The 25,863-nt window shown below is 48.8% G+C and overlaps 5 protein-coding genes across 5 annotated transcripts in view; all 5 read right to left on the bottom strand.

Annotated features, from left to right (window-relative positions):
* LOC308152848 (uncharacterized protein) overlaps positions 1 to 25,863 on the bottom strand; it is a gene marked incomplete at both ends in the record, with an annotated part of 142,024 nt that overhangs the window by 9,363 nt on the left and 106,798 nt on the right. The window lies entirely within an intron of this gene.
* On the bottom strand, positions 5,701 to 6,087 carry LOC308152569 (histone H2A-like; the record flags this gene model as incomplete). Its single annotated transcript, XM_080525573.1, has 1 exon — positions 5,701 to 6,087. One exon carries the CDS (start codon positions 6,085 to 6,087, stop codon positions 5,701 to 5,703), a length of 387 nt encoding a protein of 128 aa, XP_080381699.1.
* Positions 18,867 to 19,241, bottom strand: LOC308153157 (histone H2B-like; the record flags this gene model as incomplete). Its single annotated transcript, XM_080526247.1, has 1 exon — positions 18,867 to 19,241. The coding sequence occupies one exon, from the start codon at positions 19,239 to 19,241 to the stop codon at positions 18,867 to 18,869; it is 375 nt and encodes a 124-aa protein (XP_080382373.1).
* On the bottom strand, positions 20,327 to 20,638 carry LOC308152578 (histone H4; the record flags this gene model as incomplete). Its single annotated transcript, XM_080525586.1, has 1 exon — positions 20,327 to 20,638. One exon carries the CDS (start codon positions 20,636 to 20,638, stop codon positions 20,327 to 20,329), a length of 312 nt encoding a protein of 103 aa, XP_080381712.1.
* On the bottom strand, positions 21,568 to 21,954 carry LOC308154606 (histone H2A-like; the record flags this gene model as incomplete). The annotated part of the gene is made up of 1 exon (XM_080527771.1): positions 21,568 to 21,954. The coding sequence occupies one exon, from the start codon at positions 21,952 to 21,954 to the stop codon at positions 21,568 to 21,570; it is 387 nt and encodes a 128-aa protein (XP_080383897.1).

The raw sequence follows: 25,863 nt of genomic DNA, 5'->3' as shown, positions 1-25,863 counted from the left end.
TACATTTATTCACACAGAAATATGAAGATGTCTTAAGATGTCTTGGAAATATGAAGAACACAATGAATGTCATAGTATTGTCTCAGCATTTTATTATTTAAAAAACAACATACACAAATACATAATCATACTGTGGATTACTAATTGATAAAGACATTTACAGGAAATTGCAGGAACTATTATACATGTGTGCAAAATGATTATGATGATTAAGGACTCTCAATACCTGACTCACTGCACTGTATAAATTGTAAATTGTAAATATGTTCTGTCTTGTCTTGTGGTTATGTGTGTTTCATGTCCATGTAATAGTCATGTAAAATGTGTGTATGTTTTTTGACACTGCTTTTTGAGCTGTACCGAAAACAAATTCCACCGACCTAGGTCGTGTGGTCATTAAACTATTCATTCATTCATTCATTCATGTGTACAACATTATTATATGAACAAAATGATTATATGTACAAAACCTTTTGTAGGTAGGACACTATTGGACCTCTGCCCAAATCTAGTACTGAACCTGACCCCCCATGCTAAACTATTTGGAAGTACAGTATACTAGGACTCCAATTCAGACACACTGGGGGGCTGTCACAAATCTACTAACTCTAATTATGTAAAATACAAATAAATAAATAAACAAGAATGTGTTTGTTGTGTAACAACTCCCCCAAGATTCCCCTCCACCACAGAGAGACTAAACTGTCCTTCTGAAAGAGACTACACTGACATCCTCCATCCCAGACAGACTACAATGACCACCATCACAGTGTGACATGGGAGAGTTACTCCATATGAGAGTGGAGAAACCTATTCTTCAGGTAGCATGTGTTCCTGATGTTGTGGAATACTCTTTTATCAACAATTTCACAGTATTGCCCATTGGTGGCAGTTGACTTCATACCTATCCCAACAAGTTGGCGTGGTTCCCAAAAACATTTATGATGTAGGAACAGGAGGGTGTCAGTGATGGCTGAGGGTGGGAAGAGAAGCTTGTACTCTTCACAGCCTGTCAGGGGATCTTCTCTGTGGAGTGGCAGGAACACGGTCCCTTCAAACAGGAGCTGTGGATTCTCTGAAAATAAAAGACATCAAGTATTAAGGTATACAGGCTATAGATTCCCATCAATATTTTTTATACAAGGTCTTTCAGTAAGACTATTTGACCTGACATGGTAGCCCATATGCCTATGATTTTCACCGGTTGCCTGTGGTTCCTGTCTTCACCAAGTAGGGTTAAGTTGGGTTGGCATTGTCTCCACATTTTTTTCTTTTTGTGGGTGCAGCTTTGTGGGTGCAGCACTGGCCAGAGAAGTCATTACACATCCTCTCCACCACCTCCTTCACCACCTCATCCTTGAACTACCAGAGAGAGGAGGAGGAGAGAGACATAAGGAGGAGAGAGACATAAGGAGGAGAGAGAGAGAGAGAGACATGAGGAGGAGAGAGAGACATAAGGAGGAGAGAGACATAAGGAGGAGAGAGACATAAGGAGGAGAGAGAGAGACATGAGGAGGAGAGGAGGAGAGAGACATAAGGAGGAGAGAGAGACATGAGGGTGAGAGAGGAGGAGAGAGAGACATGAGGAGGAGAGAGAGACATGAGGAGGAGAGGAGGAGAGAGAGACATAAGGGTGAGAGAGGAGGAGAGAGAGAAAATCATATTGGGCCAGAATAAAAAAAAAGATATATGGTCTGACAGACAGTACATATCATCTTCACCAATCATGTGTAAATCTGAAACATTTGACAATCACCCATAACTAGCGCACTGTCCATAATGGACTAATGGGTGGATTCATACATGAATGAATGAATAAAGGATTAATTGAGTGGAGAGGCAGAGGGATAGGATAGGGCTTTCACACCGGCAAAGAACCGTGCCGAATACACGGTGCTGTAAGCTTTTCGTTCCTCCACGTTACCGAGGAGAGGCGCGAGCAGTGGCCGAGGAGAGTGTACTATTTTCGGATAGACATATATGCATGCTCTCGGGGTTCAAAACATTACTTCCCGGGGTGCCAGAATGATGCCTGATGGCTCAAACTGACCGTATACTGATGGTGGAGTTATCCAGCATAGTCTTGTATTTTTACAAGTGTATTTTTACGGTGTTAGCCGGTGTTATTCGCGGACAAAGACGGTGCCCGGGATACACTCTTTGCGGGTTAATAACGTCGCCTTACCGGGGCTTACGGTGAAAATTCTAATGTGTCCGGACAGGGGAGAGGACAGGGAATGTAAATCACTTTGAATGGAGTCGATTGGAGACCCCCATCGATGTCGACACTGCTCGGAGTGAAAAAAACTAGTTAACGCGCTAACTAGCATGCTTCGTGAAGGACATTGCTTCATTTACACAGAAATACTTTGACTTATTAAAAGAATAAGTACACACACAGTGTGTAGTAATTTATATCAAAATGACTTAGTTACTCACTCGTTTTGAAGGCTAGAGTCTGATCGCTTTTCTGCTCAGTTCGCTCTGTGCTGAAGGCGTGACTGTCTTCATTGAAACAGTCAAACCTCTGTGCTGAAGGCTGGACAAACAGTCAAACCGGTATCTGATTGGGATGTCTATACCCGGCTCTGCCATCTGATTGGTGTACCGGGTATGGACACTGTCATCTGATTGGCGTAGCGAGTATGGACACTGTCAATCACAACGCGTAGTGAGTATAGACATTGCACTACTGTAGACTCGTTGCCTGTGCTGAGGCTGAGGGCTGTGGAGGTGTGGGGGCCCACCCGCACCCTCTGGGGGCGGTCGGTCAGGAAGTCCTTGATCCACGCACATATAGAGTGTGATAGACCCAGGTCTAGTAGTTTGGTCACTAGCCTGTCTGGAAGGATGGTGTTAAAGGCGGAGCTGAAGTCCACGTTACGCTACTCTCAGATGCATTTGTTGGGTTTATGCTTATAGCCAGCATTCATCACATTGGTTGGCAACACCACGTGGCCAAATCAAGTGTTGTGGGTGCGTTCTCTCAGCCTCACGAAGGTATATATGGTGACTGTTTAACTTAGTGATTGCAGGCTTCAACATGAGGCACACTAGGGTACTCATAGCGGACAAACACCGTTTAGAGATGAAAATACAAATTGCACTTTTTGAGAGACAAGTGGTTGGCTCTTAAAAGAGCCTTTGGGGTTAAGTAGTGGGGTGAAAGGTGTTTTTTATTGGTTTTTATAAAAACGCAACACCGTGTATACAATCAATTAATCAAACAATCAGACATTTAAGACATTACATTCAACAACAACCAACATTAAACTAACTAAAGTGCTCAGTGTTCAGTGTATTGTCCAGTGTAGTGTAATGTTCAGTGTTCAGTGTTCAGTGTCCAGGTTCCAGTGTCGGTAGGAGGCAGGGGTAAAAAACCTGTTCGCTGTGCATCCGGGAAAAAATTCCCCTGCAGCCCTCTAGTTGTAGAGCGACTACTATCCAGTTTGCCCACCAGTGCAAAGCCGTGGCTCCCCCACCTCCCTCCCCCGAGGGACCCCACACACCCGACTCACCCGACCCGCCCCACCACCGGCGCGTCCGGCCCAGCCCACCAGGCTCAGACTCCTGTAGCCCTTCACGAGGCTAGCCGGACCAGGCGCCCCAGCGGCGGAGCAGATCGAGCACGCAGGCCGACCGGAGGCCCCTGAGGAGAGGCCCAGAGAGCTCGGCGCATGGCAGGCAAGCAGAGGCGAAAAACCTGTACACAGCTTATCCAGGGAAAAAGCTCCCTGGCTCTTCTCAGCTTGTTCCGGGCTGGGGGTTGGGGGTTGGCGGGTAGGGGACTGGGCCTGTAGCTGGGGGCCTGGAGTTGGGGGGGGGGGGCCCGGAACAGGGGGTTTGGGGTCGCTAAGTTGGAACCTGGGGTTGGTGCTGGGGTGACGTGGTGGTTCCCGCCGGTCTCTGCTCCTGGGTCTGGAAGCCTGGGTAGGTGTCAGAGCTGGATATGACATGTGCCTGAAAAGATACAGGAGTGAGAGAAGGGAGGTGTGCATGGTTTGTGTAGTGTGCATTTTGGTGTCAGGCGGGTGATCAGTACTTCCCTGTGACCCAGTGGTGTTGGTCATCCTGGTGCTGGTGGTGCTGGCAGAGACGGCTGGTTCGGCTGTGGGTTGTGTGTGTTGATATTCTGGTGAGAGTAGGAAGTGGGTCAGTGCTGTGTACATGTGTAGGTGGTGGAAGGTGCAGTAAACTTCCCTGTTGGTGTTGTGCGCTGCTCCTCTCCTGGTCCTTGTGATGGTGATACTGCTGACCAGGGCTTGTGCTGGAACAGTGGTGAAGGTGATGGTGCAGGAACTGGTGGTGTAGTGAGGTAGGCCCGGGGTGGGGGGGGGTTGGGCGATGCGGCGCGGCATGGGGGGGGGATTTAGAGGATGACGTCCTTCCATCTCTCCACCCCCCACACCGCTCTTGCTTGATCCGGGTTATTTTTAAAGTCAACAATAGCATGGTCCCTGAGGCAGAGGGTGATTCTCCTCCTCAGGGTTGTCAGGTGGACGCTCTGTTTCTGATAGACCCTGATGTTCCTCGTCTCCCAGAGTACCTGCTTGACGGCGCTGATGATCCTCCACTGTTGTTGTAGTTGGGGGGTTGTGCACCCCCCGGGAGGACCATACAGGATGTTCTCGCTCGTCAAGCGGGGCAGGGTCAGCAGGCTGTTTAGGGAGACAGAGGGAACAAACAGGGCCCAGACCCGCCTGGCCACGGAGCACTCACAGAACAGGTGGTTAATGTGTTCTGTGTCCGTGCATCCGTGGGGGCATTTCTCAGTCGTTGCGATGTGCCGCCTATGCAAGAATTCCCTAGTGGGGAGACAACCATGAGCAGCCATCCAGGCAATGTCTTTTTGTTTATTGTTAGTACATTTATGATTAATGTTTTTCCATACCTGTTTGGAGTCCACGGCTGTGCTGGCCTTGGGGTGAGTAATGGTTTCCTTCGACCTTATGAAGGTCATAATGTCTTTGTATTTCCATGAGGCCAGCCCAGCCGCGGACAATCCTGTCTTGAAGGCAAAGTCCCTCCATATCTTGTAGACTGGAGGGGGGTCCCAGCTGTAGGGCACAGTGTGATTTATTGATGCGGTCACCCTGAGTGTCCGGAGGATGGGTGTGGCATAGTATATTTCAAAGAACCTGGCTTTCCTATCTTTGTTGTTGATGTTGTTGATGAGGTTGGAGAGTCCCTGTGCCCTAATGATGTTTAGGATGTCTGGGACCCCTTTCCCCCCATTCTCCACTGTTTTGTACAGGGTGGTGCGTTTTAGTTTTTCCATCTGGCTCCCCCAGACAAAGGTAAACATGATCCTTTCGATGGTTTTGGATACTGCTCTGTCTGGGGGAAACACCCTGCCCAGGTAAAGGGGAATGGGAAGAACAATAGCCTTCAGGACCAGGATCTTGCCTGTCATTGTGAGAGGCCGTGCACTCCACTCACAGATCTTCTTTTGGACCTGGCGGATGGTCTCCTTCCAGCTGCCGGAGGCTCCTCCATCTTTCTGGTAGGTGATCCCCAGCAGCTTAATGTTTTCCGTCTTTACAGGGAAGGAGGTTGCCAGGTTCTCCTGCCAGTGCTGCGACAGAAACAGCTCACACTTACCCCTATTGATCAGGGCGCCAGTGGCTGCACAGTAGTCCTCCACCACTTTCGTTGCTGTGGAAATGGTGGAGTAGTGGGGTGAAAGCCGTAGTAGAACTTTTACTTGGCTTTGGCGGGCTTCTCGGTTTTCTTGGGGAGCAGCACTGCCTGGATGTTGGGCAGCACACCACCCTGAGCGATGGTCACACCGCCCAGCAGTTTGTTCAGCTCCTCGTCGTTACGGACGGCCAACTGCAGATGACGGGGGATGATACGAGACTTCTTGTTGTCGCGGGCGGCGTTGCCGGCCAACTCCAGGATCTCAGCAGTCAGGTACTCGAGCACGGCAGCCAGGTAGACCGGTGCGCCAGCGCCCACACGATGGGCATAGTTGCCCTTGCGCAGGAGCCTGTGGACACGGCCCACTGGGAACTGGAGTCCGGCTCGGGAAGAGTGGGTCTTTGCCTTGGCCCTGGCCTTGCCTCCGGTTTTACCTCTTCCTGACATGTTCAAGCTTCAGATGAGATTTGTACTAGTTGAAGTGGCGAAGCGGGTGTCGTTCTATATCGTGGAGCTCCGCCCCATAGGGGAGCTCTGCTCCTATTGGTTTACCCGCTACCTAAAGTAGCCAATGACTGAATTTTTCAATGCCTGCGCCCGCCTGGGGTGCTATATAAAGGGGCGTCCTTCGCTCCATCATTCTCCCAAAAAGTTCAGCACGGGTTTATATCTGAAGACTGAGAAGGACGACTACTAAGACTGGAGGACCCGCCAGACTTTTCCCTTCAAGATGGATCGTCCGCCGCCTATGGAGAAGTTCCTCCGGGACGCCTGCCGCTGCGACTTCCAAGCAGCGAAGACGCTTTTCGGCGGAGGAGACTTTTCCCTTCAGCGATGGATCGTTCGCCGCCGACCACGAAGAAGTTCCTCCGGGACACCTGCCGCTGCGATTTTCTAGCAGCGGAGGACAAGCAAGAACGGCGTTCTGGGCAGGCACCTCCCCAAGTAGGGATGGTCCCGCCCGCTCAGCCGGCCCTGACATCACGCCGCCCTCACCCAGCTGAGTGGTCGGTGCCGGTGTCAGAATCAGAAAGCTCTGATGAGAGCGAGCGGCAGGTAGAGCACGTGCTCCCCGCCCTCGCCGCCCCATCTCGGTGCGCAGGCGGCGGCAGCGGCGAATAACATCGCCGTGTTTAACGCCGCCATTGCGAAAATCACTGCTGTGACGATTGGATACTCCTACCACTAGGTGTCAGTAGAGGTCCTTGTTATAGGACAGGACCGGAGATGATGTAGTGGTAGTGACAGGACAGGAACTAATAGGGACTAGGTAGATGGAGTTGAGGTAACCAGAGCACGTTAATAAAAGTTATAAAAAGATTCTCATTGAACTGTTTCTCATTGAACGACACGAACAACACATGGTACCAGGAGTAAAACAGTGCAAGATACAACTGTGAAATGCGACATGGATTCAGTGAAGCCACCGACGAGTCTGCAACTGACGGGGAATGTCGACAGCAATTGGCGCACTTTTAAACAACAGTTTCTACTCTACATTACAGCGTTGGGATTGGAAACGAAGCCGGACACCAGGAAAGTAGCACTCTTACTAACAATAGCAGGCCCACAAGCCATAGAAGTGTATAACACGTTCGTGTTTGAGGAAAGAGATGATAACGAGAAGCTGGATAAAGTGCTCGAGAAATTTGATGCCCATTGCTCTCCCAAAAAGAACGAGACGTACGAGAGATATGTGTTCCGTTCTAGAATCCAGCAGCAGGGCGAGCCTTTCGATAGTTTTCTGACTGACCTAAAGCTAAAAGCACGGTCATGTAACTTTGCTACACTAAAGGACTCCATGATCAGGGACCAGATCGTAGTTGGTGTGGAGGATAAAAAGGTCAGGGAAAGGCTGCTGAGGGAAGCTGAGTTGACATTAGAGGGGGCAATCAAGATCTGTCATGCGAGTGAGCTGTCCCGGATTCACGCGAGGACGTTCGGCGAGATGGCAGCGGGCTCCATGAAAGTGAGTGATGATGTGACAGTTGCCGCGGTCTTCTACAAAGGAAAACAACGCGCACAAACGCAACGGACAGACGGTGAGACGTTCAACTGCAAACGCTGTGGCTCGCAGCACAAGCCAAGGGAGTGTCCAGCTTTTGGTAAGCAATGCTCTCATTGTAAAGGAAATAACCACTTTGCCAAACAGTGCTTCTCTAAAGGGAAAGAGAAAAGGATGGGAAAACCTGTAAATATAGTGGGGGAAGACACTGAAACTGACAGTGACAGTGACCCATATGTTGTTGGCATGGTGGGCTGTGAAGTAGAGCCACAGAAGCAGATAAATGCTGTCAAGCAAGATAAATGGATAGTACCACTGCAAATAAATGGGACTATAGTCACTCTGAAACTAGACACTGGTGCAAAAGCAAATCTAATCAGCATGTCTGACATCAAAGCAATGAAAGAAAAGCCAAAAATTCAAAGAAAAATGCTTGAGCTTAAGGACTATAATGGACAGAGAATTGACTGTTTAGGCACATGCAAGCTGAAAGTAACAGTGAAAAGGAAAGTGCACCACTTACTCTTCTCTGTGGTAGCTGAAGGACTAGACTCACTGATAGGTGATAAAGCATGCGAAGATTTAGAGCTGGTGAAAAGAGTGTACTGCATCAACACAACTGTGAGCACATCTAGTGACTCTGTTGAATCCATAGTGCAGAGCTATTCAGATGTGTTCAAGGGCTTTGGTGAACTGCCATTCACCTATAAAATCCAGCTCAAAGAAAATGCACAGCCAGTTGTGCATGCTGCACGAAGGGTCCCAGCACCATTGAGAGACCGTCTAAAGGAGGAACTAAACAGGATGACAACACTGGGTGTAATAAGGAAGATTGAAGAACCAACAGACTGGGTCAATTCAATGGTGTGTGTGAAAAAGAAAAACGGTGACCTAAGAATATGCATGGACCCAAAAGATCTAAACGAGAACATCAGGCGTGAACACTACCAGATACCCAAGCGTGAGGAAATCACCTGTGAAATGGCGGGTGCAAGATACTTCACAAAGCTTGATGCATCACAAGGGTTCTGGCAACTCAAATTAGAAGAGAGCAGCACCAAATATTGCACCTTCAACACTCCTTTTGGTCGATACCGCTTCCTCAGACTTCCATTTGGAATAATCTCTGCGTCTGAAATATTTCATAGAGCAGTGGAACACATCATCGAGGGGCTGGATGGAGTTCGAGCCTATGTGGACGACATCATTGTCTGGGGCTCCACAATCCAAGAACACAATGAGAGACTGACAAAAGTGCTGGAGAGCATACGGAAGAATGGACTGAAGCTCAGCAGGAGCAAATGCCAGTTTGGAGCTCAGGAAATAGTCTTCCTTGGAGACAAGCTCTCAGCACAAGGTGTCCAACCCGACCAGGAGAAAATCAACGCCATACTCGACATGCCGAGGCCCACAGACAAAACAGGGGTGCTACGCATCATGGGGATGGTCAACTTTATAGGTAAATTTATCCCCAACCTATCAGCGAAAACATCCTGCATCCGTGGGCTCCTGCACAATGAGAGTGTGTTCAAGTGGACCTCCAAACATGAGCATGAATGGCAAGTGCTCCAGAGAGCACTAACCACTGCACCTGTGCTAACATTCTTCGACCACACAAAGAGGATTAAAGTGTCCACAGATGCATCAAAAGATGGGATTGGTGCAGTACTCCTTCAGGCTGAGGGTGAACACTGGAAACTGGTAGCCTATGCATCTAGGTCTATGACAGAAACTGAGTGTCGTTACGCTCAAATAGAAAAGGAGTGTTTAGGGCTAGTGTTTGGGCTAGAGAGGTTCCACAGCTACGTATATGGCCTCCCCTGCTTCACTGTAGAGACAGACCATCGTCCATTAGTCGCTATAATCAAAAAGAATCTGAATGAGATGTCACCAAGAATACAGCGAATGATGATGAGATTGCAAAGATACGACTTTGGACTGATCTACACACCAGGAAAGCATCTCGTACTCGCTGACGCACTCTCGCGAGCACCAACAGGGGACAGTGTCAGTACAACTGAAGAGGATGTTCAGAGGCATGTGAACATGGTGTCTGCTGTGCTTCCTGTATCAGACTCCAAGTCCAGACAGATAGCTGAGGAAACAGCGAAAGACACAGAGCTGCAACAAGTCATCAGCAACATGCAAAATGGATGGCCTCCAGGTTCCTGTCCACAGTTCTTCCATGTCAGAGGTGAGCTGAGTGTAGTCTATGGGCTGCTGTTGCTAAAACACGACAGAATCATCATCCCAAGAGCTCTGAGGCAGGACATGCTACGGAGGATCCATGAAGGTCATCTCGGTGTCGCAAAGTGTAAAAGAAGGGCGAGAGATACTGTCTACTGGCCTGGAATCAACAAAGACATAGAGAGACTGATAAGCAGGTGTCAAACATGTCAGGAGCATAGGAACAAGCAAACCAAAGAGCCCATGATAGTAGCTGATGTGCCAGCAGCACCGTGGCACAAGGTAGGAATGGACTTGTTTCATCTCAAAGGAAGAGACTATGTAGTAGTCATTGACTATTATTCCAACTTCCCTGAAATGGCACTGCTAGCAAACATGTCATCAGCCTGTGTCATAACACACACAAAATCGATCTTTGCCAGACATGGCATACCACATACCGTTGTGTCTGATAACGGACCATGCTTCAGTAGCGGAGAGTGGAGAGAGTTTGCAGAACAGTACGACTTCAATCATGTGACCTCCAGTCCTCTCTATGCACAGTCTAATGGAAAGGCTGAGAAAGGAGTCCACATTCTCAAGCAACTCCTGAAGAAAGCTGCTGACAGTGACTCAGATCCATACCTTGCTCTACTCAGCTACAGAGCATCACCTCTTGAGTGTGGACTGTCACCTGCTGAGTTGCTCATGAAGAGAAAGCTTCGTACCACACTGCCGAGTTACTCACAGCAAAGAAGACGTCCAAAGCTGAAACAAAAGCTACAGCTACAGAAGATGAAGCAGAAGTCATTCTATGACAGAACAGCCAAGCAGCTTCCACCACTCTCAAGCGACGACACAGTCAGGATTCAAGGTCCTGGTGGATGGAAGACAAAAGCCACTGTTCTTGACGAAGTCGCTCCACGGTCATTCACGGTGAGAACAGAAGAAGGACAAATCTTCAGACGCAATCGCCGCAGTCTCCTAAAAACTCCAGAAGCTGTTCCAGAGCTCAGTGAAGCCTGCAGTGAGTCTGAGCCCATCCGTCCACTTCCAAGTGACTGTAACACAGACAGATATACTGAACCACACACTAACACACACACATGTCAAGTGAACCTGTGATAAGAAGATCCACAAGACACATCACAAAGCCTGATAGACTGAACTTGTAAAAAAAAAAAAAAAAAAAAAGACAATAAGCATGAATGTGTAAGAATGTGTTTAATGTTTTGAGTTGATATGTTATACATATAAAAGAAAGTTTAAGGGTTAGTTCATAGTAAACATGTTTGGTTGTGTGTTTCAGTCAAATGCTTTAAGGACATAGCTGCAGTTAAGATTGTAGCTGATACCTGTAATTTGTGTAACTTGAACTGTTAGCTGTTTGTTATTTTTCTTACCTCAAAGAAAGGAGGATGTGACGATTGGATACTCCTACCACTAGGTGTCAGTAGAGGTCCTTGTTATAGGACAGGACCGGAGATGATGTAGTGGTAGTGACAGGACAGGAACTAATAGGGACTAGGTAGATGGAGTTGAGGTAACCAGAGCACGTTAATAAAAGTTATAAAAAGATTCTCATTGAACTGTTTCTCATTGAACGACACGAACAACACAACTGCGAAACGGAGGTTTCGGCGTGATGCGGCACTGGCTCTACCTCTAAACGACGGAGCCATGCCCCACTCGGCATCCCCAGCCCCCGCCGCTGACCACTGGGAGGGCCCGCTACGGCCCCCCACGGCAGCGTGGCCCGGTTTCACGGGCGGAGGGGTCGGTAATGACCCCACCACCGGTTTCTTCTTCATGGCTGCTACCTCATAAAGAGGCAAAAGAAGGAAAATCCCCACCTTACTTTTTCAGTAAAGGAGATTTTTCCCATGTTATCTACCGGAGCGGAGACCCACCTGCCTTGTCGGAGCGTGGTCCAATCGCTACCGGTTAGAAACAAGGCGGAGACTGGCCCAGCTTACCAGCGTGTGGCCAGCTCTCTGCCTAGCGGACTAACCCCTATCACGACACAAAGGGGGTTAAACACCCCTGTCTGTAGCCGTATGGAGGGACCGTTATTTACATCAAAAACTCCTCCATGTCTATCAAGACCTGGCACAGCTCATGAGCGTGCGGCGGGTTTTTTGGTTATCAGGCATAATAAACCTACGTCTATAAAGGGCATTGTTACTCAAAACAAGCACTCTTTACAGACGGCAAACCATCCCTAAGGAGGATTTTCCATGGTGTCTACCAGAGCGGAGACCCACCTGCCTTGTCAGAGTGTGGTCGAATCGCTACCGGTTAGAAACAAGGCGGAGACTGGCCCAGCTTACCAGCGTGTGGCCAGCTCCCTGCCTAGCGGACTTACCCCTATCACGACACGAGGCGGGTTAAACACCCCTGTCTGTAGCCGTATAGAGGGACCGTTATCTACCAGAGCGGAGATCGACCTGCCTTGTCAGAGTGTGGTCGACTCGCTACCGGTTAGAAACAAACCGGAGACTGGCCCAGCTTACCGGCGTGTGGCCAGCTCTCTGCCTAACGGACTTACCCCTATCACGACACGTAGCGGGTTAAACAACCCTGTATGTAGCCGTATAGAGGGGTCGTTATGTACATCAAAAACCCCTCCATGTCTATCAAGACCTGGCCCAGCTCATGAGCGTGCGGCCGGTTCTTTGATTATCAGGCATAATAAACCTGCGTCAATAAAGAGCATTGTTACACATAACAAACACTCTTTACAGACGGCAGCCCATCCCTTTCGAAATGACCCCACCTTGGGCTGTGCCACCTCCTCGGTGTGCAGCGGCGGCTGGGATCATACAGAAATTCAAGTTTTTTCTGTCAACTGCACCACAACAGACGGTCCAGCCGCTGTCGTTGCGTTATGCAGAATGACTAGAAGGGACAGGTATTCTGTCGGGCTGGCTAGACAGGACATTGAGGAGGGGATATGCACTACAGTTCATTCAGCCTCCTCCGCCCTTCAGGGGCGTGAGAGAGACTGTTTTTTGTCCTGCCCGATAAAGACACGTGCGCTCCAGGAGGAGATTACGAATCTCCTAACAAAGGGCGCAGTGACATTGGTTCCGAGGGACCAGTGGGACATGAGATGGTACTCCCCGTATTTCCTTGTTCCAAAGAATTCGGGAGACATGAGACCCATACTAGATTTCAGGGTCCTCAACGAGAGAGTGGCGAAACGCCCCTTTCGTAGATACCTGAGGGTCGCGTATTTCGTGTGCCAATCACAGAGTGGCACAGGAAATTCCTACGTTTTGCTTTCCAAGGGAAGGTTTACGAGTACACGCGTCTGCCCTTCGGGTGCACGCTTGCTCCTCGTTTTTTCTCCAAATGCGTGCAGACAGCACTCGAACCACTGAGGCGAAACGAGATACGCATATTAGCATATCTCGACGACCTACTGGTCTTGGCCCAATGCCCAAATCGAGCCATTCGGGACGCAACCTCACTGGTGCAGCACCTCACTCAGCTGGGGTTAGCTGTAAACTGGACAGAGAGTGCTCCGTGGCCGGCTCAACAGTTTTCCTATCTAGGCATTCAGTTGGATACTGCCGAGATGAGGGCCAGTTTATCGGCACCACGGAGAGCGACACTGACGTCAGCTCTCCGGGTGTGTCGAGTGACAAATACAATCACCGCTCTGTCAAGGATGTCCTTACTAGGACTGATGTCTGCAGCCCATGTAGTGGTCCCCTTAGGCCTGTTACACATGCGCAGACTGCAGAGGCGGTTCGCACGACTGCGACGGGTTCCAGTGAGACGCCGTCGCAAGTTGATTGTAATACAGAGATCGGTCAAAACCGACCTGAGCTACTGGAGAGACCCGCGCGTCATCGCGCGCGGAGTCGCCTGAGTTCGCTGAAAGCTCTCCACATTCCAGGTCTGCTCAACGAAGGAGCAGATCTGTTATCACGGGGAGGCCCGAGGGACGACGGCTGGAGGTTAGCACCATCCATTGTGTCGCTGATTTGGGCACGGTTCGGGCAAGCAGAAGTGGTTCTGTTTGCGTCACGGACGAATGCGCAGTGTCACCTTTGGTTCTCCCTGCGCGAACAGGACAACCCGCCATTGGGAGTCGATACATTCGCACTCCACCCATGGCCGAGGGTCCTGTTATACGCGTTCCCACCCCTGACATCTATCCTCCCACTGTTGGCACGAGTGAGGTCAGAGAGGCTAGAGTTAATTCTTGTAGCCCCGGACCGTCCCGGAGCCCCGTGGTTTCCGGAACTGATGGAGATGTTGGTAGAGGGCCCATGGCCCATACCTCATCGACAAGATGCACTCTCTCAAGCCGGAGGCTTGGTGAAGGGGCCGCCTATGAGGGGGGGCCCCTCATGGCCTGGTTACTGAGAGGGATTGTTAGAACGCAGGGGTCTGACAGACGCGGTCATTCAGACCATTCAGACTGCGCGCGCGCAATCCACTGCAAAGGGATATGCGGCGCGCTGGCGAGTTTTACACAGTGGTGTGAGGGACAGAACGTTGACCCTGTCTGTTGTCGGGTCGAAACGTTCTTGTGCTTCTTACAGTCGCTGTTGACAAGGGATTGGCGGCGGGAACTATTAAAGTTTACGCGGCTGCCATCTCAGCTTGTCATGAGGGTTTTGCGACAACGACACTGGTTTTTCAGTCATTCGCTGGTTTAGCGTTTTTTGACTGGAGTGTGTAGGCTTAGACGCCCTCATAGGACTCTAATGCCAAAATGGGACCTGTCGATTGTGCTAGAGGCGCTGTGCGTGCCCCCATTCGAACCCATTGTCACTGTGTCGTTGCGTTGTATTGTCTCTCAAGACGAGTCTACTCCTCGCCTTGACTACGGCTGAGCGAGTGAGTGATTTGTGCGCTCTCTCGTCACGGGCAGATTGTTTGATCATATCTGATGACGAAACAAAAGCTGTATTACGCCCTAACCCGGATTTTATCCCTACGGTTAATCGTGGGTTTAGGGTTCAGAGCTGTGCTCTGAGCGCCTTTTTTTCCTCCTCCTCACGACGGAGAGAGGGAGAGGCGTTTTACATTGTATTGTCCGGTGCGCGCGTTGGCACAATATGTGAAGCGCGAGGCAGGACTGAGATCTTCTCCCCGGCTTCTGATCTGCTATGGCGGACAGAAAGCCGGGACACCACTCTCGAAGCAGAGGCTGTCCCTTTGGATTTGCGAGGCTATTAGCCTCGCATACGAATCGAAGGGGCAGCCCGTGCCGACTGGCATTCGGGCTCATTCCACCAGGGGCATGGCCGCATCAGTGGCCATTCTCAGGGGAGTGGGAGTGGAGGAGATATGTGTGGCGGCGTCTTGGTCGTCGCCATCACTTTTTATACGGTGTTACTTGAAGATATTTCTTCCTCATCCTTTTCTCATTCTGTCCTCAGTTTTGCTGTTGACTGATGTAGTGGGGAAGGCACTTGGATTACCCTGGTCATGGGATTCTATTCAAGTGCTGTCAGGATGAATACGGATGTGCCTGGGGAAGGGACCCTCCTCCAGGACATGTTCCGTTAGATCAACAACCCTACGTGCTCACGTAAGGGTTAGGTCAGTGATATTCTTCCTCAATCCTTTCTCATTCTGTCCTCAGTTTGCTGATGACTGATGTTGTGGGAAGGGCACTTGGATTACCCTGGTCATGGGGATTCTATTCAAGTGCTGTCAGGATGAATACGGATGTGCCTGGGGAGGGGACCCTCCTCCAGGACATGTCTGTTAGATCAACAACCCAACGTAAGGGTTGGGTAAGTGATATTTCTTCCTCATCCTTTTCTCATTCTGTCCTCAGTTTGCTGAGGACTGATGTAGTGGGGATGGCACTTGGATTACCCTGGTTGGGGATGCTATTCAAGTGCTGTCAGGATGATTACGGATGTGCCTGGGAAAGGGGACCCTCCTCCAGGACATGTTCCGTTAGATCTACAACCCTGCGTGCTCACGTAAGGGCTAGATCAGTGGAGCAGACTCGGTGTGGGTTGGGCCAACTTTTTAAGGTTGTCTTGAACCAACATCAGTGGTCAGCTCCGGGTGCCGCTGAGATTGTTTTCGGATTAATAGTCTCAGTGGGGGTACATTTGGCCTCGCTCGCTCCGCCTAAACCAATAGGAGCAGAGCTCCCCTATGGGGCGGAGCTCCACGATATAGAACGATAGTTATGGAGATAGACTCCAGTTCTATGAGTGGAGCGGAGCCCCATAGGGATGCTGGCCCACTTCGACTCGTTCAAACCCGGCTGTTTTGTATGTTTGGGAGAATGATGGAGCGAAGGACGCCCCTTTATATAGCACCCCAGGCGGGCGCAGGCATTGAAAAATTCAGTCATTGGCTACTTTAGGTAGCGGGTAAACCAATAGGAGCAGAGCTCCCCTATGGGGCTCCGCTCCACTCATAGAACTGGAGTCTATCTCCATAACTATCGTACTTATAGCTCACCCTGACAGCTCATTGGCCTCCGGGCCGATGACACCTCATCCAATGACAAACCCAGCCCTGGAGCGGGGACGCGCACCCCTTCCTGCCGCCCAGCCGAAAAACGTATTGTTATCGACCGCGCATTTTACCCAAATGTAACGATAGTTATGGAGATATACTCCAGTTCTATGAGTGGAGCGGAGCCGTTTTTATTATTAACTTATTTACTGTGGAGAAACGTACTCGGAGGTAGCGTAGTGGGGATTAAGAGGTCTTTGGGAGGGATACCACGTAAGGACTGAAGTCATTGAAGATTGTAACATCGAGTTATTAAACACCAGTACTATTATAATATCTACTATACCATACTATACCGTCGACTTTATTGTAGCACGTCAGCTCAAATCACTATGGAATTGCTCTTTTATTGACTTGTCACACTGACGTGGCCAGTTAATGACATCATGGGGGTGATATGAAAGCATTTTATCGATAGATAAGTGAGCATGTCTTGGCGGTAGTGGTAGGCTAACTTCTTGATTGTACTAGATTATCCACATGTGAACGCCGTTTAAACCATTATTATATTCATGATTTATGTTTAAATCCACCTGTCCCGAGAAATTGGTCATGCGTATGTATGTATGTACAGGGGTGCACATAACTTTTTGGGGCCAGTGCTCAGAGGAGCACCTAGGGATGCTGCTTGGTGCTCCCCGAGCTCGCGAGTCGCGACCCGTCCCACAGGATGGATAAAAAAGGGATACATGGATAACTTATATTAGCAAAACGACATTTATTCATAAATAAAGATGAACGAACAAATGATTGTGTGCAAAACAAAAGAAACAAATGCAAAATCAAATGACTGCTCTTTAAGCATGAAAGTCTGTCAGACTCCTTTAAACACAATGAAATCAACTGACATCTCTTTAAGCACTAACTGAATGTCTGTTCTTTAAACACAATGAAATCAACTGACATCTCTTTAAGCACTGCTCTGTTCTGTAAACACTGAAATCAACTTTTCAACAAAAAGTTACAGCCTAAGCATTTATTTATGCTACAAGCTTAATCATCATCACTGCTCTCTTGACTGCTGTTATCACTGTCCTCAATTTCAACCATGGTAGAGGATGTTGTAGGCTATCACTTTAAATAGCTCATTATTTTGATTGTGCAACAAAGTCTTTTTTATTTTATTTTATAGAATTCCCAACCATATTCCCTGGGTCAGGGGTCTAGGTGCGATAATGAAGCTGTAAAACAAACGTCTGAACGTTTGAAAGCTTCAGAGAAAAGAAACGTGAAGTTCCTTGGTGTTGTTTTTCCTTTTAGCGACGAGTCGTTCGGGACTGAATTGTCACGTGTCGGCGTGATAACCGTGATAACCGTGCGATACGCGGAATGAAAGTACAAGTTACGATACTTTCCGAATGTTTTCGTGAGGGGAGTCGCCGTGGTCGTTGTGATGGCGTTACGGGGCTTGCAGTGATGCAGCAGTCAGCAGTCAGCAGGTGGATTTTGAGGAAGTAAATTCCTCTCCCAGCGCTCCCAGCTGTTGGTGCGCAAGAGCGCGTTCATGCCGCTGATCTTCCGCGCAGCATGCATTTTGGCGACGCATGCGCACTGGCGCACCAGTTATGTGCACCCCTGTGTATGTATGTATGTATGTATGTATGTATGTATGTATGTATGTATGTATGTATGTATGCAGTGTAGTCACTCCTGTCCATTATATTAATACCGGAAACCGTTTTAGACAACTAGTGAGTACACTACTCCAGCAGTTGAAAGAAACAATGGCAGAGTGGAAAAACAAAAAAGGCGCGCAAAACTTCCGGCGCGTTCAAGGACTGGAGTCTTTGAAAATTGTAACACCGAGTAATAGATTGATTGATTGAAAACCTTTATTGTCCCCAATGGGGAAATTTTGTTGTCAAACAGCTCAGTTAGGGCAGAAAACATTCAGTACAGAAAACAGAAAAACATTCAATAAAAAACATAAAACAGTGCAGGCTCAATAAGTAAAAAGTTCCAAAAGTTCCATCTCCAGGTCTCCCCCACCCTGCAGGGCCTGGTTGTAGAGTCGGAGTGCAGCTGGAATAAAGGACTGTCCAAATCTTTTTAATTGATACATATGCCATAGCAGACGCTTTTATCCAAAGCGACTTACAATTACGAATTACAGGGACATTCCCCCTGGAGTAACTGAGGGCTAAGTGCCTTACCCAAGGGCACACTAGTAGTGGTGTGGCTTCAGGCGGGATTTGAACTCACAACCTTCCGATCACAAGTCCAACTCACTATCCACTAGACCACCACTACCCCTATATACCCCTTATACATGCTTGTTATGTTATATATTCTTTCTGCCTGTTTTAACCTGCTGTGTCTTTCACTCTTGTATTATGTTTTTAATAGTGTTTTCTTCCTTGTTATGTAAAGCACTTTGCGACCCTTGGTCTGGGAAAGGTACTGTGTATACAATACACACAATCAGTACAGCATATAAGTTCGACTTATTTGAAGCACGCGACCTCAACTCACTGTGGAATAGCTTTTTTTTGATAGGGTGGGTGGCTCTTAAAAGAGCCTTTTGGGGTAAGTAATACAGACGAAAATCTGTTTACTTAGAGCTGGTGTATTTGGTCACGGCCTTGGTGCCCTCGGACACCGCGTGCTTGGCCAGCTCACCGGGGAGCAGCAGACGCACGGCGGTCTGGATCTCCCTGGAGGTGATGGTACGACGCTTGTTGTAGTGGGCCAGGCGAGAAGACTCACCGGCGATGCGCTCGAAGATGTCGTTGACGAAGGAGTTCATGATTCCCATGGCCTTGGAGGAGATGCCGGTGTCGGGGTGGACCTGCTTCAGGACCTTGTACACGTAGATAGCGTAGCTCTCCTTCCTGGACTTTCTGCGCTTCTTGCCGGTTTTGCTGGCGGTCTTGGTGACGGCTTTCTTGGAGCCCTTCTTGGGCGCAGGCTTCGCAGGCTCAGGCATGTTGATGATCGTTGCTTCTCAGAAACGAATGATGGTGCCGCAAGCACCTAGCCCCTTATGTGAAGGGGGAGCTATGCAAATTAGGCGACTGCTGACACACACTTCCAATGCCGAGCGTGAGCGTAGCTCTGACGCTCAACACACAGACACTCCACGCTCACGGACATTCATTATCTGCGCACGCGCTCCCCAAGTCTCCTCCCCCACGCTGCTTTTTCACTGGTCTGCCTTGTTTCCTTCAAGCAGAACAAAATGGAAAAAAAAGACCTGAAGAAGAAGAGGAAGATTGAGAATACGAAAAAGGACACAAATAAACTCCTCAAAAAAAGTTCGGAAACGTTATTTTTGTCAATTATTCCTCCTCTTTAATAATACCAATTGGTATTGTATTTAATATCGTTGGAAAGCCTGATTAGTCACCATTGCAACGAGGTGCCCTGACAGTGTAAAATGAATAAAGTGTAAAAATGGCCAATGTGTTGTTTTTTCCTTATTACTGTGGGAGAGGGCAACCATCCAATCCACCAAGCAACTCAAAACGATACCAACAGAAGAATATTGCAGGCGATTTTGGGGCCGCTACCCACACGTTTAGCATGCATGATCCTTACAAGTTGTACCTCGTTGTAAAGGTGACTAATCAGGCTTTCCAACGATATAAGATACAATACCAATTGGTATTATTAAAGGGGAGGAATAATCCACAAAAAGAACGTTTCCATTTTTTTTTGAGGAGTTTAGAATACCTAGAACAAGTCCCAATACTATAGTAAGGCTTGCACGTACGCAATACTGTCTTTTGGAGGCGGTACATTGCAAGGACAAGCATGGTCGCAGTCTTAAACTATGTGGATATTTGCCGAACAAAATATAAACGATCAGGTCTCCATGGAGGGAAATGAGGACTGTTGGGAGCGTGGAAGTGCTTGTGAACTACTGATTTGGCAACGTAAATGGTTGTCTTTGTATTTAAAACGTAGACAGGACTGCTATGTTACTGATGGAATTAAGACTTTTAAGTGTGGAGATGGGTGGCTCTTAAAAGAGCCTTTGGGTTCAGATTTGGTGGTTGGGGTTCCGGAAGCTTAACCGCCGAAGCCGTACAGGGTGCGTCCCTGGCGCTTCAGAGCGTAGACGACGTCCATGGCGGTGACGGTCTTCCTCTTGGCGTGCTCGGTGTAGGTGACGGCATCACGGATAACGTTCTCAAGGAACACCTTCAGCACACCACGGGTCTCTTCGTAGATCAGACCAGAGATACGCTTGACGCCCCCACGGCGAGCCAGGCGGCGAATAGCGGGCTTGGTGATTCCCTGGATGTTATCACGGAGAACTTTGCGATGGCGCTTGGCGCCTCCTTTGCCAAGTCCCTTTCCACCTTTTCCTCTGCCAGACATGATCACGATGAGTACAAGTTAATGTGTGAGTTGTTAGACAAGCGTGGAGCTCATTTATCTCCGCTGGGAGGACGTGATTGAGACCACCCTCGACACAGGACCGCGTATTAAAGAGGGCGGGAGCTTCTGCTAAGGACAACCCTGTCACCTACCCAGACCATAAGAACTGTGATTGGTCCGCTTGGGAGCGTCACACGATTCCGACTTATTCATTGGCCCGCGAATTTAGACGAGCTCATTGGCCCGCGAATGTAGACGAGCTCATTGGCCTGTTGCCACCTCCTTCTCAGGCTGTCATTGGACACGAGCCCCGAGCACCCTTCCCGACATAAATTAAAACTCTAAACCCCTCCCGCTCCCCTTGTCCACCCGCCCCGCCCATGTAAATTATAATAATAAACATAATATGAAGATTAAAAAAAATTTGGTGTTATGGGAGAATCCATAATTATTAGTCAACTGGCAGATGATACCACTGTTGTGATACCACTTTCTTAAGGACAACGACCCCAGCTATAGCTTTTACCCTATTCTCAGATGCATTAGGTTTGAGGCTGAATATGAATGAATGTGAGCTTATGGCCGTACAAGACTGCTAATGTATTTTCACAATATCCCTGTAAGGTACCGTTAAAATGTGTTTAAGCTTAGCCAATACTTATCGTGAAGTATAGTGACGTATTGGTTGGTGACACCACGTGTCCAAACATAAGTGTGTTGTTGTGGGTGCGTTCTCAGCCTCATGAAGGTGTATGATGACTGTTTAATTTAGTGATTGTAGGCTTCAACACGAGGCACACAAGGGTACTCATAGCGGACAAACACCGTTTAGAGATGAAAATACAAATTGCACGTTTTGAGAGACAAGTGGTTGGCTCTTAAAAGAGCCTTTGGGGTTAAGTAGTGGGGTGAAAGCCGTAGTAGAACTTTTACTTGGCTTTGGCGGGCTTCTCGGTCTTCTTGGGGAGCAGCACTGCCTGGATGTTGGGCAGCACACCACCCTGAGCGATGGTCACACCGCCCAGCAGTTTGTTCAGCTCCTCGTCGTTACGGACGGCCAACTGCAGATGACGGGGGATGATACGAGACTTCTTGTTGTCACGGGCGGCGTTGCCGGCCAACTCCAGGATCTCAGCAGTCAGGTACTCGAGCACGGCGGCCAGGTAGACCGGTGCACCAGCGCCCACACGATGGGCATAGTTGCCTTTGCGCAGGAGCCTGTGGACACGGCCCACTGGGAACTGGAGTCCGGCTCTGGAAGAACGGGTCTTCGCCTTGGCCCTGGCCTTGCCTCCGGTTTTACCTCTTCCTGACATTTTTCTGGATTCTAGCGAGTTCCGTAAGCACAGAAGAAAAGAGTCTGAAATAATAGAAACCTGCGTAGTGTGTCGTACTTATAGCTCGCCGTGACCGGCGTTCATTGGCCACCAGGCCGATGACACCTTATCCAATTGGCTCTCTCCGTTCATGCTGCGGCTACAGCTGGACCCTTCTCAATTGGCGAGCAACGGACCAATCCGGCCTCGGAGCAGAGACGCGCATGTGCGCGCGCCCTCCCGCCACGCCCCGCGAATGACCGCTGAGCCCACAGATATCCACAGGAAGTGTCGTAGAGCAGAGTGATACCAGCGATCAATTCAACACTTTGAAGAATATTTCTGTACAGTCCAGTTAATACAAATATAATAGGCATGTGGAAAATTAGATATTAATTGCACCAATATGTACATTTTAAAGATCCAAAATGCTTTTTCAAAATTGATAAAACAAACAAGGAGGAAGGGGCATTAAGTTCCATTAGTTCATGACAGTGACAACAAGTGGTGGGAGGGATCTTGCCTGTATTTTCAATGTTTATTTCTGTAAAAAAAAAAAATTACAATTTCAAAATGACCAGGCTGTACCAGCGCCAGGACCTGCACCAGGATCTGAGCTCCGCACTGGACAAAGCAGTTCCGACGACGAGGAATGACTTGTGAACAGTGTATACGCTAATAAGATGCAGGGAATCTTTCCTGGATACAAGGTGTACAGGTTTTTCGCCCTTGCTTGCTTGCTGTGCGCTTGTGGTCCTCAGGCCTCTCCTCAGCGGCCCCGGCCGCCCCGTGTGTTTGGTCTGTTCCGCCGCCGGGGCACCTGGTTCGGCTAGCCAGGTACGGAGCTATTATGGTCTGTGCTTGGTTGGCTGGGCCGGGTGTGTGGGGCGGCTGGGGGTCCCCCGTGGGGAGGGTTTGGGGGCTGCTGCTGTGCGCTGGTTTGCAAACTGGAAGTAGTCGCTCTATGAGTAGAGGGCTGCAAGGGAATTTTCCTGGATGCACAGTGTACACAGTTTTTTCCCTTGCCTGCTTGCGTGTTCTGTCATCATGTGAAGCGCATTGGGTCACATTTTGTGAGAAATACGCTATACAAATAAAACGTGTTCCTTTTCACTCTCATAGCCTTCTTTTTCACCTCCAGGTTCATCAACCCCAACCCTCCATCCTTACATTAATTCTCTAATACCTCTCGTGAAATCCTATAAGTGTTTTCCAATGACTTTTGTCCGCTATATGGTGGTGGTAAGTTGAAGTTTGTGGTGTCGCAGCAAAAAAAGCGCCAATTTTTCAGCACCGGATCTCCTACAATCCGAAATCTGCCCCTGGCCTAGACTACATAATGTTAATCTGAATTAATCAAGGATGAAGACTATTTCACCATACATGATGCATCATAGCTCTTTGCTCGCTGATGGGGTCCCATGTTGTGCAGTAGGTGCCCTTTTTTTCTTTTTGCCCCTGCCCTTCAAACAGCCTGAGTCCGCCACTGTTCTAGAGCACATGCTGGTGCTGATGGAGGACGATAACAACCAGCCACCGACAGTGAGTAACTATTTGATAGCTTGATGTTAAGAACTAATGGATCAAACTGTTTGGGGATGGATTTTGCTAAGGCAATAGAGCACTGCAGGTGTACTTTGGAAAGGTTGCCCCCCCCACCCTTAGAAGACCTATCCCGCCTATAAACAGATTGTAGCCTGGCAGGTGTACTTCAGGATAGGAAATGGACTTTCTTAACCAAGACTCAGTGATTACTAGTACCTCAGGACTGGAACCGTTTACCCAGACTGACAACTGATCTATTTTAGGAATTAAACTCCTTGCATTGATGTGCAGGAGACCCAGGTTCTTTTGGGCACAGAAATCACCAAAACAGAGATCATTTGTAATCAAACCAGTAAGGGTATTGGGGAGCAACATTTGAGGGAACGAATTACTAAACAGAGGGAACGGATTACTAAACAGATTCACACATCAAATATTGTTTTTCTACCATGTGACCCCAGGGGGGCTCCGTAAGAAAAAGGCGTCAAAAGTGTTACTTTATCAGAGAATAATGGTGCCTTCGGCAGATGTAGGAAACTCTGATACGAATTCCCTAGTGGGAAATAACCACCCAATTTGGACACAAGTCAGAGTTTGTCGGGAAACTCGGACCAGTATGAAGATACGTGTTGTGACGTTCCACTGTAATCCCCCACCTTCTTGTGAGAAAACAGACGCTGATTTAGACAGTAATGGTAAAACAAATAATTAAAATAATAATAATAAAAGGGTAAAAGGTTAATTAGAAACTCCCCACACCTGTGCTAATTAACCTCACCCTGGGTTTACTTTAACCAAACACTGATACTTTTATAGATTGTAGACTGGCTTCAAGGTGCTTTGAAGCTTTGGATCTTTCATTCCTGCATCGCTACATTTTCTAAATCACTGCAATACCCTTCAGACCCAACAATACTCATTTAATCACTGTAATATAATATATATAATACTATAATATAACCCTATAACTGTAATATAATATATATACAATATTACACTGCTGTATAATGGGAAAGAATCATCCCGTTAAAAGTACAGATATAATTAAAGTGTACTACACTCTTTCTGTATGTTTAACGATGAAGCAGGAATGATCAGGGTTATATTTGATGGCCTCCAAACTTGGATTTGTATGTAACATAAACTTTCTAGAATAGTCCACCATATTTCCCCCAGTACCTCCACATTACCTAGTCCTCTCACCCCCCCCCCCCCTCAGTACCTCTCACCCCCCCTCAGTACCGCTTTTAGGGGGGGAGGAGAGGACACAGGGGGGGAGGAGAGGACACAGGGGGGGAGGAGAGGACACAGGGGGGGGGAGAGGACACAGGGGGGGGAGAGGACACAGGGGGGGGGAGAGGACACAGGGGGGAGGAGAGGACACGTGTTGACTAGACTACGGCTACATAGTACACTAGACTATGGCTACATAGTACACTAGACTATGGCTACATAGCACACTAGACTATGGCTACATAGTACACTAGACTACGGCTACATAGTACACTAGACTATGGCTACATAGTACACTAGACTATGGCTACATAGCACACTAGACTATGGCTACATAGTACACTAGACTATGGCTACATAGCACACTAGACTATGGCTACATAGTACACTAGACTATGGCTACATAGTATACTAGACTATGGCTACATAGCACACTAGACTATGGCTAAAGGACTATAGTCATAGGATCATGCATTCGTGGAATGAGTAACACAGCTAAACGTGTGGGTTTTTTGAGCCCCTCCTCCTCCCCTCGTTCCCTGTGACAGACACACCAATGGCCGGAGACCCCTGAGGGCACTCCAACCCTCATGAAAGGAGGGAGGGAAAGAGAGGGTGAAGGGTGGGACTGGTGTGTGTGTGTGTGTGTGTGTGTGTGTGTGTGTGTGTGTGTGTGTGACTGTGAGAGGAAAGGTGTTGTCAGCTCTGACTGAGCAGAGTCTGGACTCATCATGTTGTGGGGGGGGGGGCAGCATCATGTTGTGGGGGGGGGGCAGCATCATGTTGTGGGGGGGGGGGGCAGCATCATGTTGTGGGGGGGGGGGCAGCATCATGTTGTGGGGGGGGGGGCAGCATCATGTTGTGGGGGGGGGGGGCAGCATCATGTTGTGGGGGGGGGGGCAGCATCATGTTGTGGGGGGGGGGGCAGCATCATGTTGTGGGGGGGGGGGGCAGCATCATGTTGTGGGGGGGGGGGCAGCATCATGTTGTGGGGGGGGGGGGCAGCATCATGTTGTGGGGGGGGGGCAGCATCATGTTGTGGGGGGGGGGGGCAGCATCATGTTGTGGGGGGGGGGGCAGCATCATGTTGTGGGGGGGGGGGGCAGCATCATGTTGTGGGGGGGGGGCAGC

This window comes from Nansenia antarctica, assembly GCF_963989245.1.
Source record: "Nansenia antarctica genome assembly, chromosome: 3".
In the NCBI taxonomy this organism is placed as follows: domain Eukaryota; kingdom Metazoa; phylum Chordata; class Actinopteri; order Argentiniformes; family Microstomatidae; genus Nansenia; species Nansenia antarctica.
The sequence above is the reverse complement of the archived record's forward strand: the minus strand, read 5'-3'. Positions and strand labels throughout refer to the sequence as shown.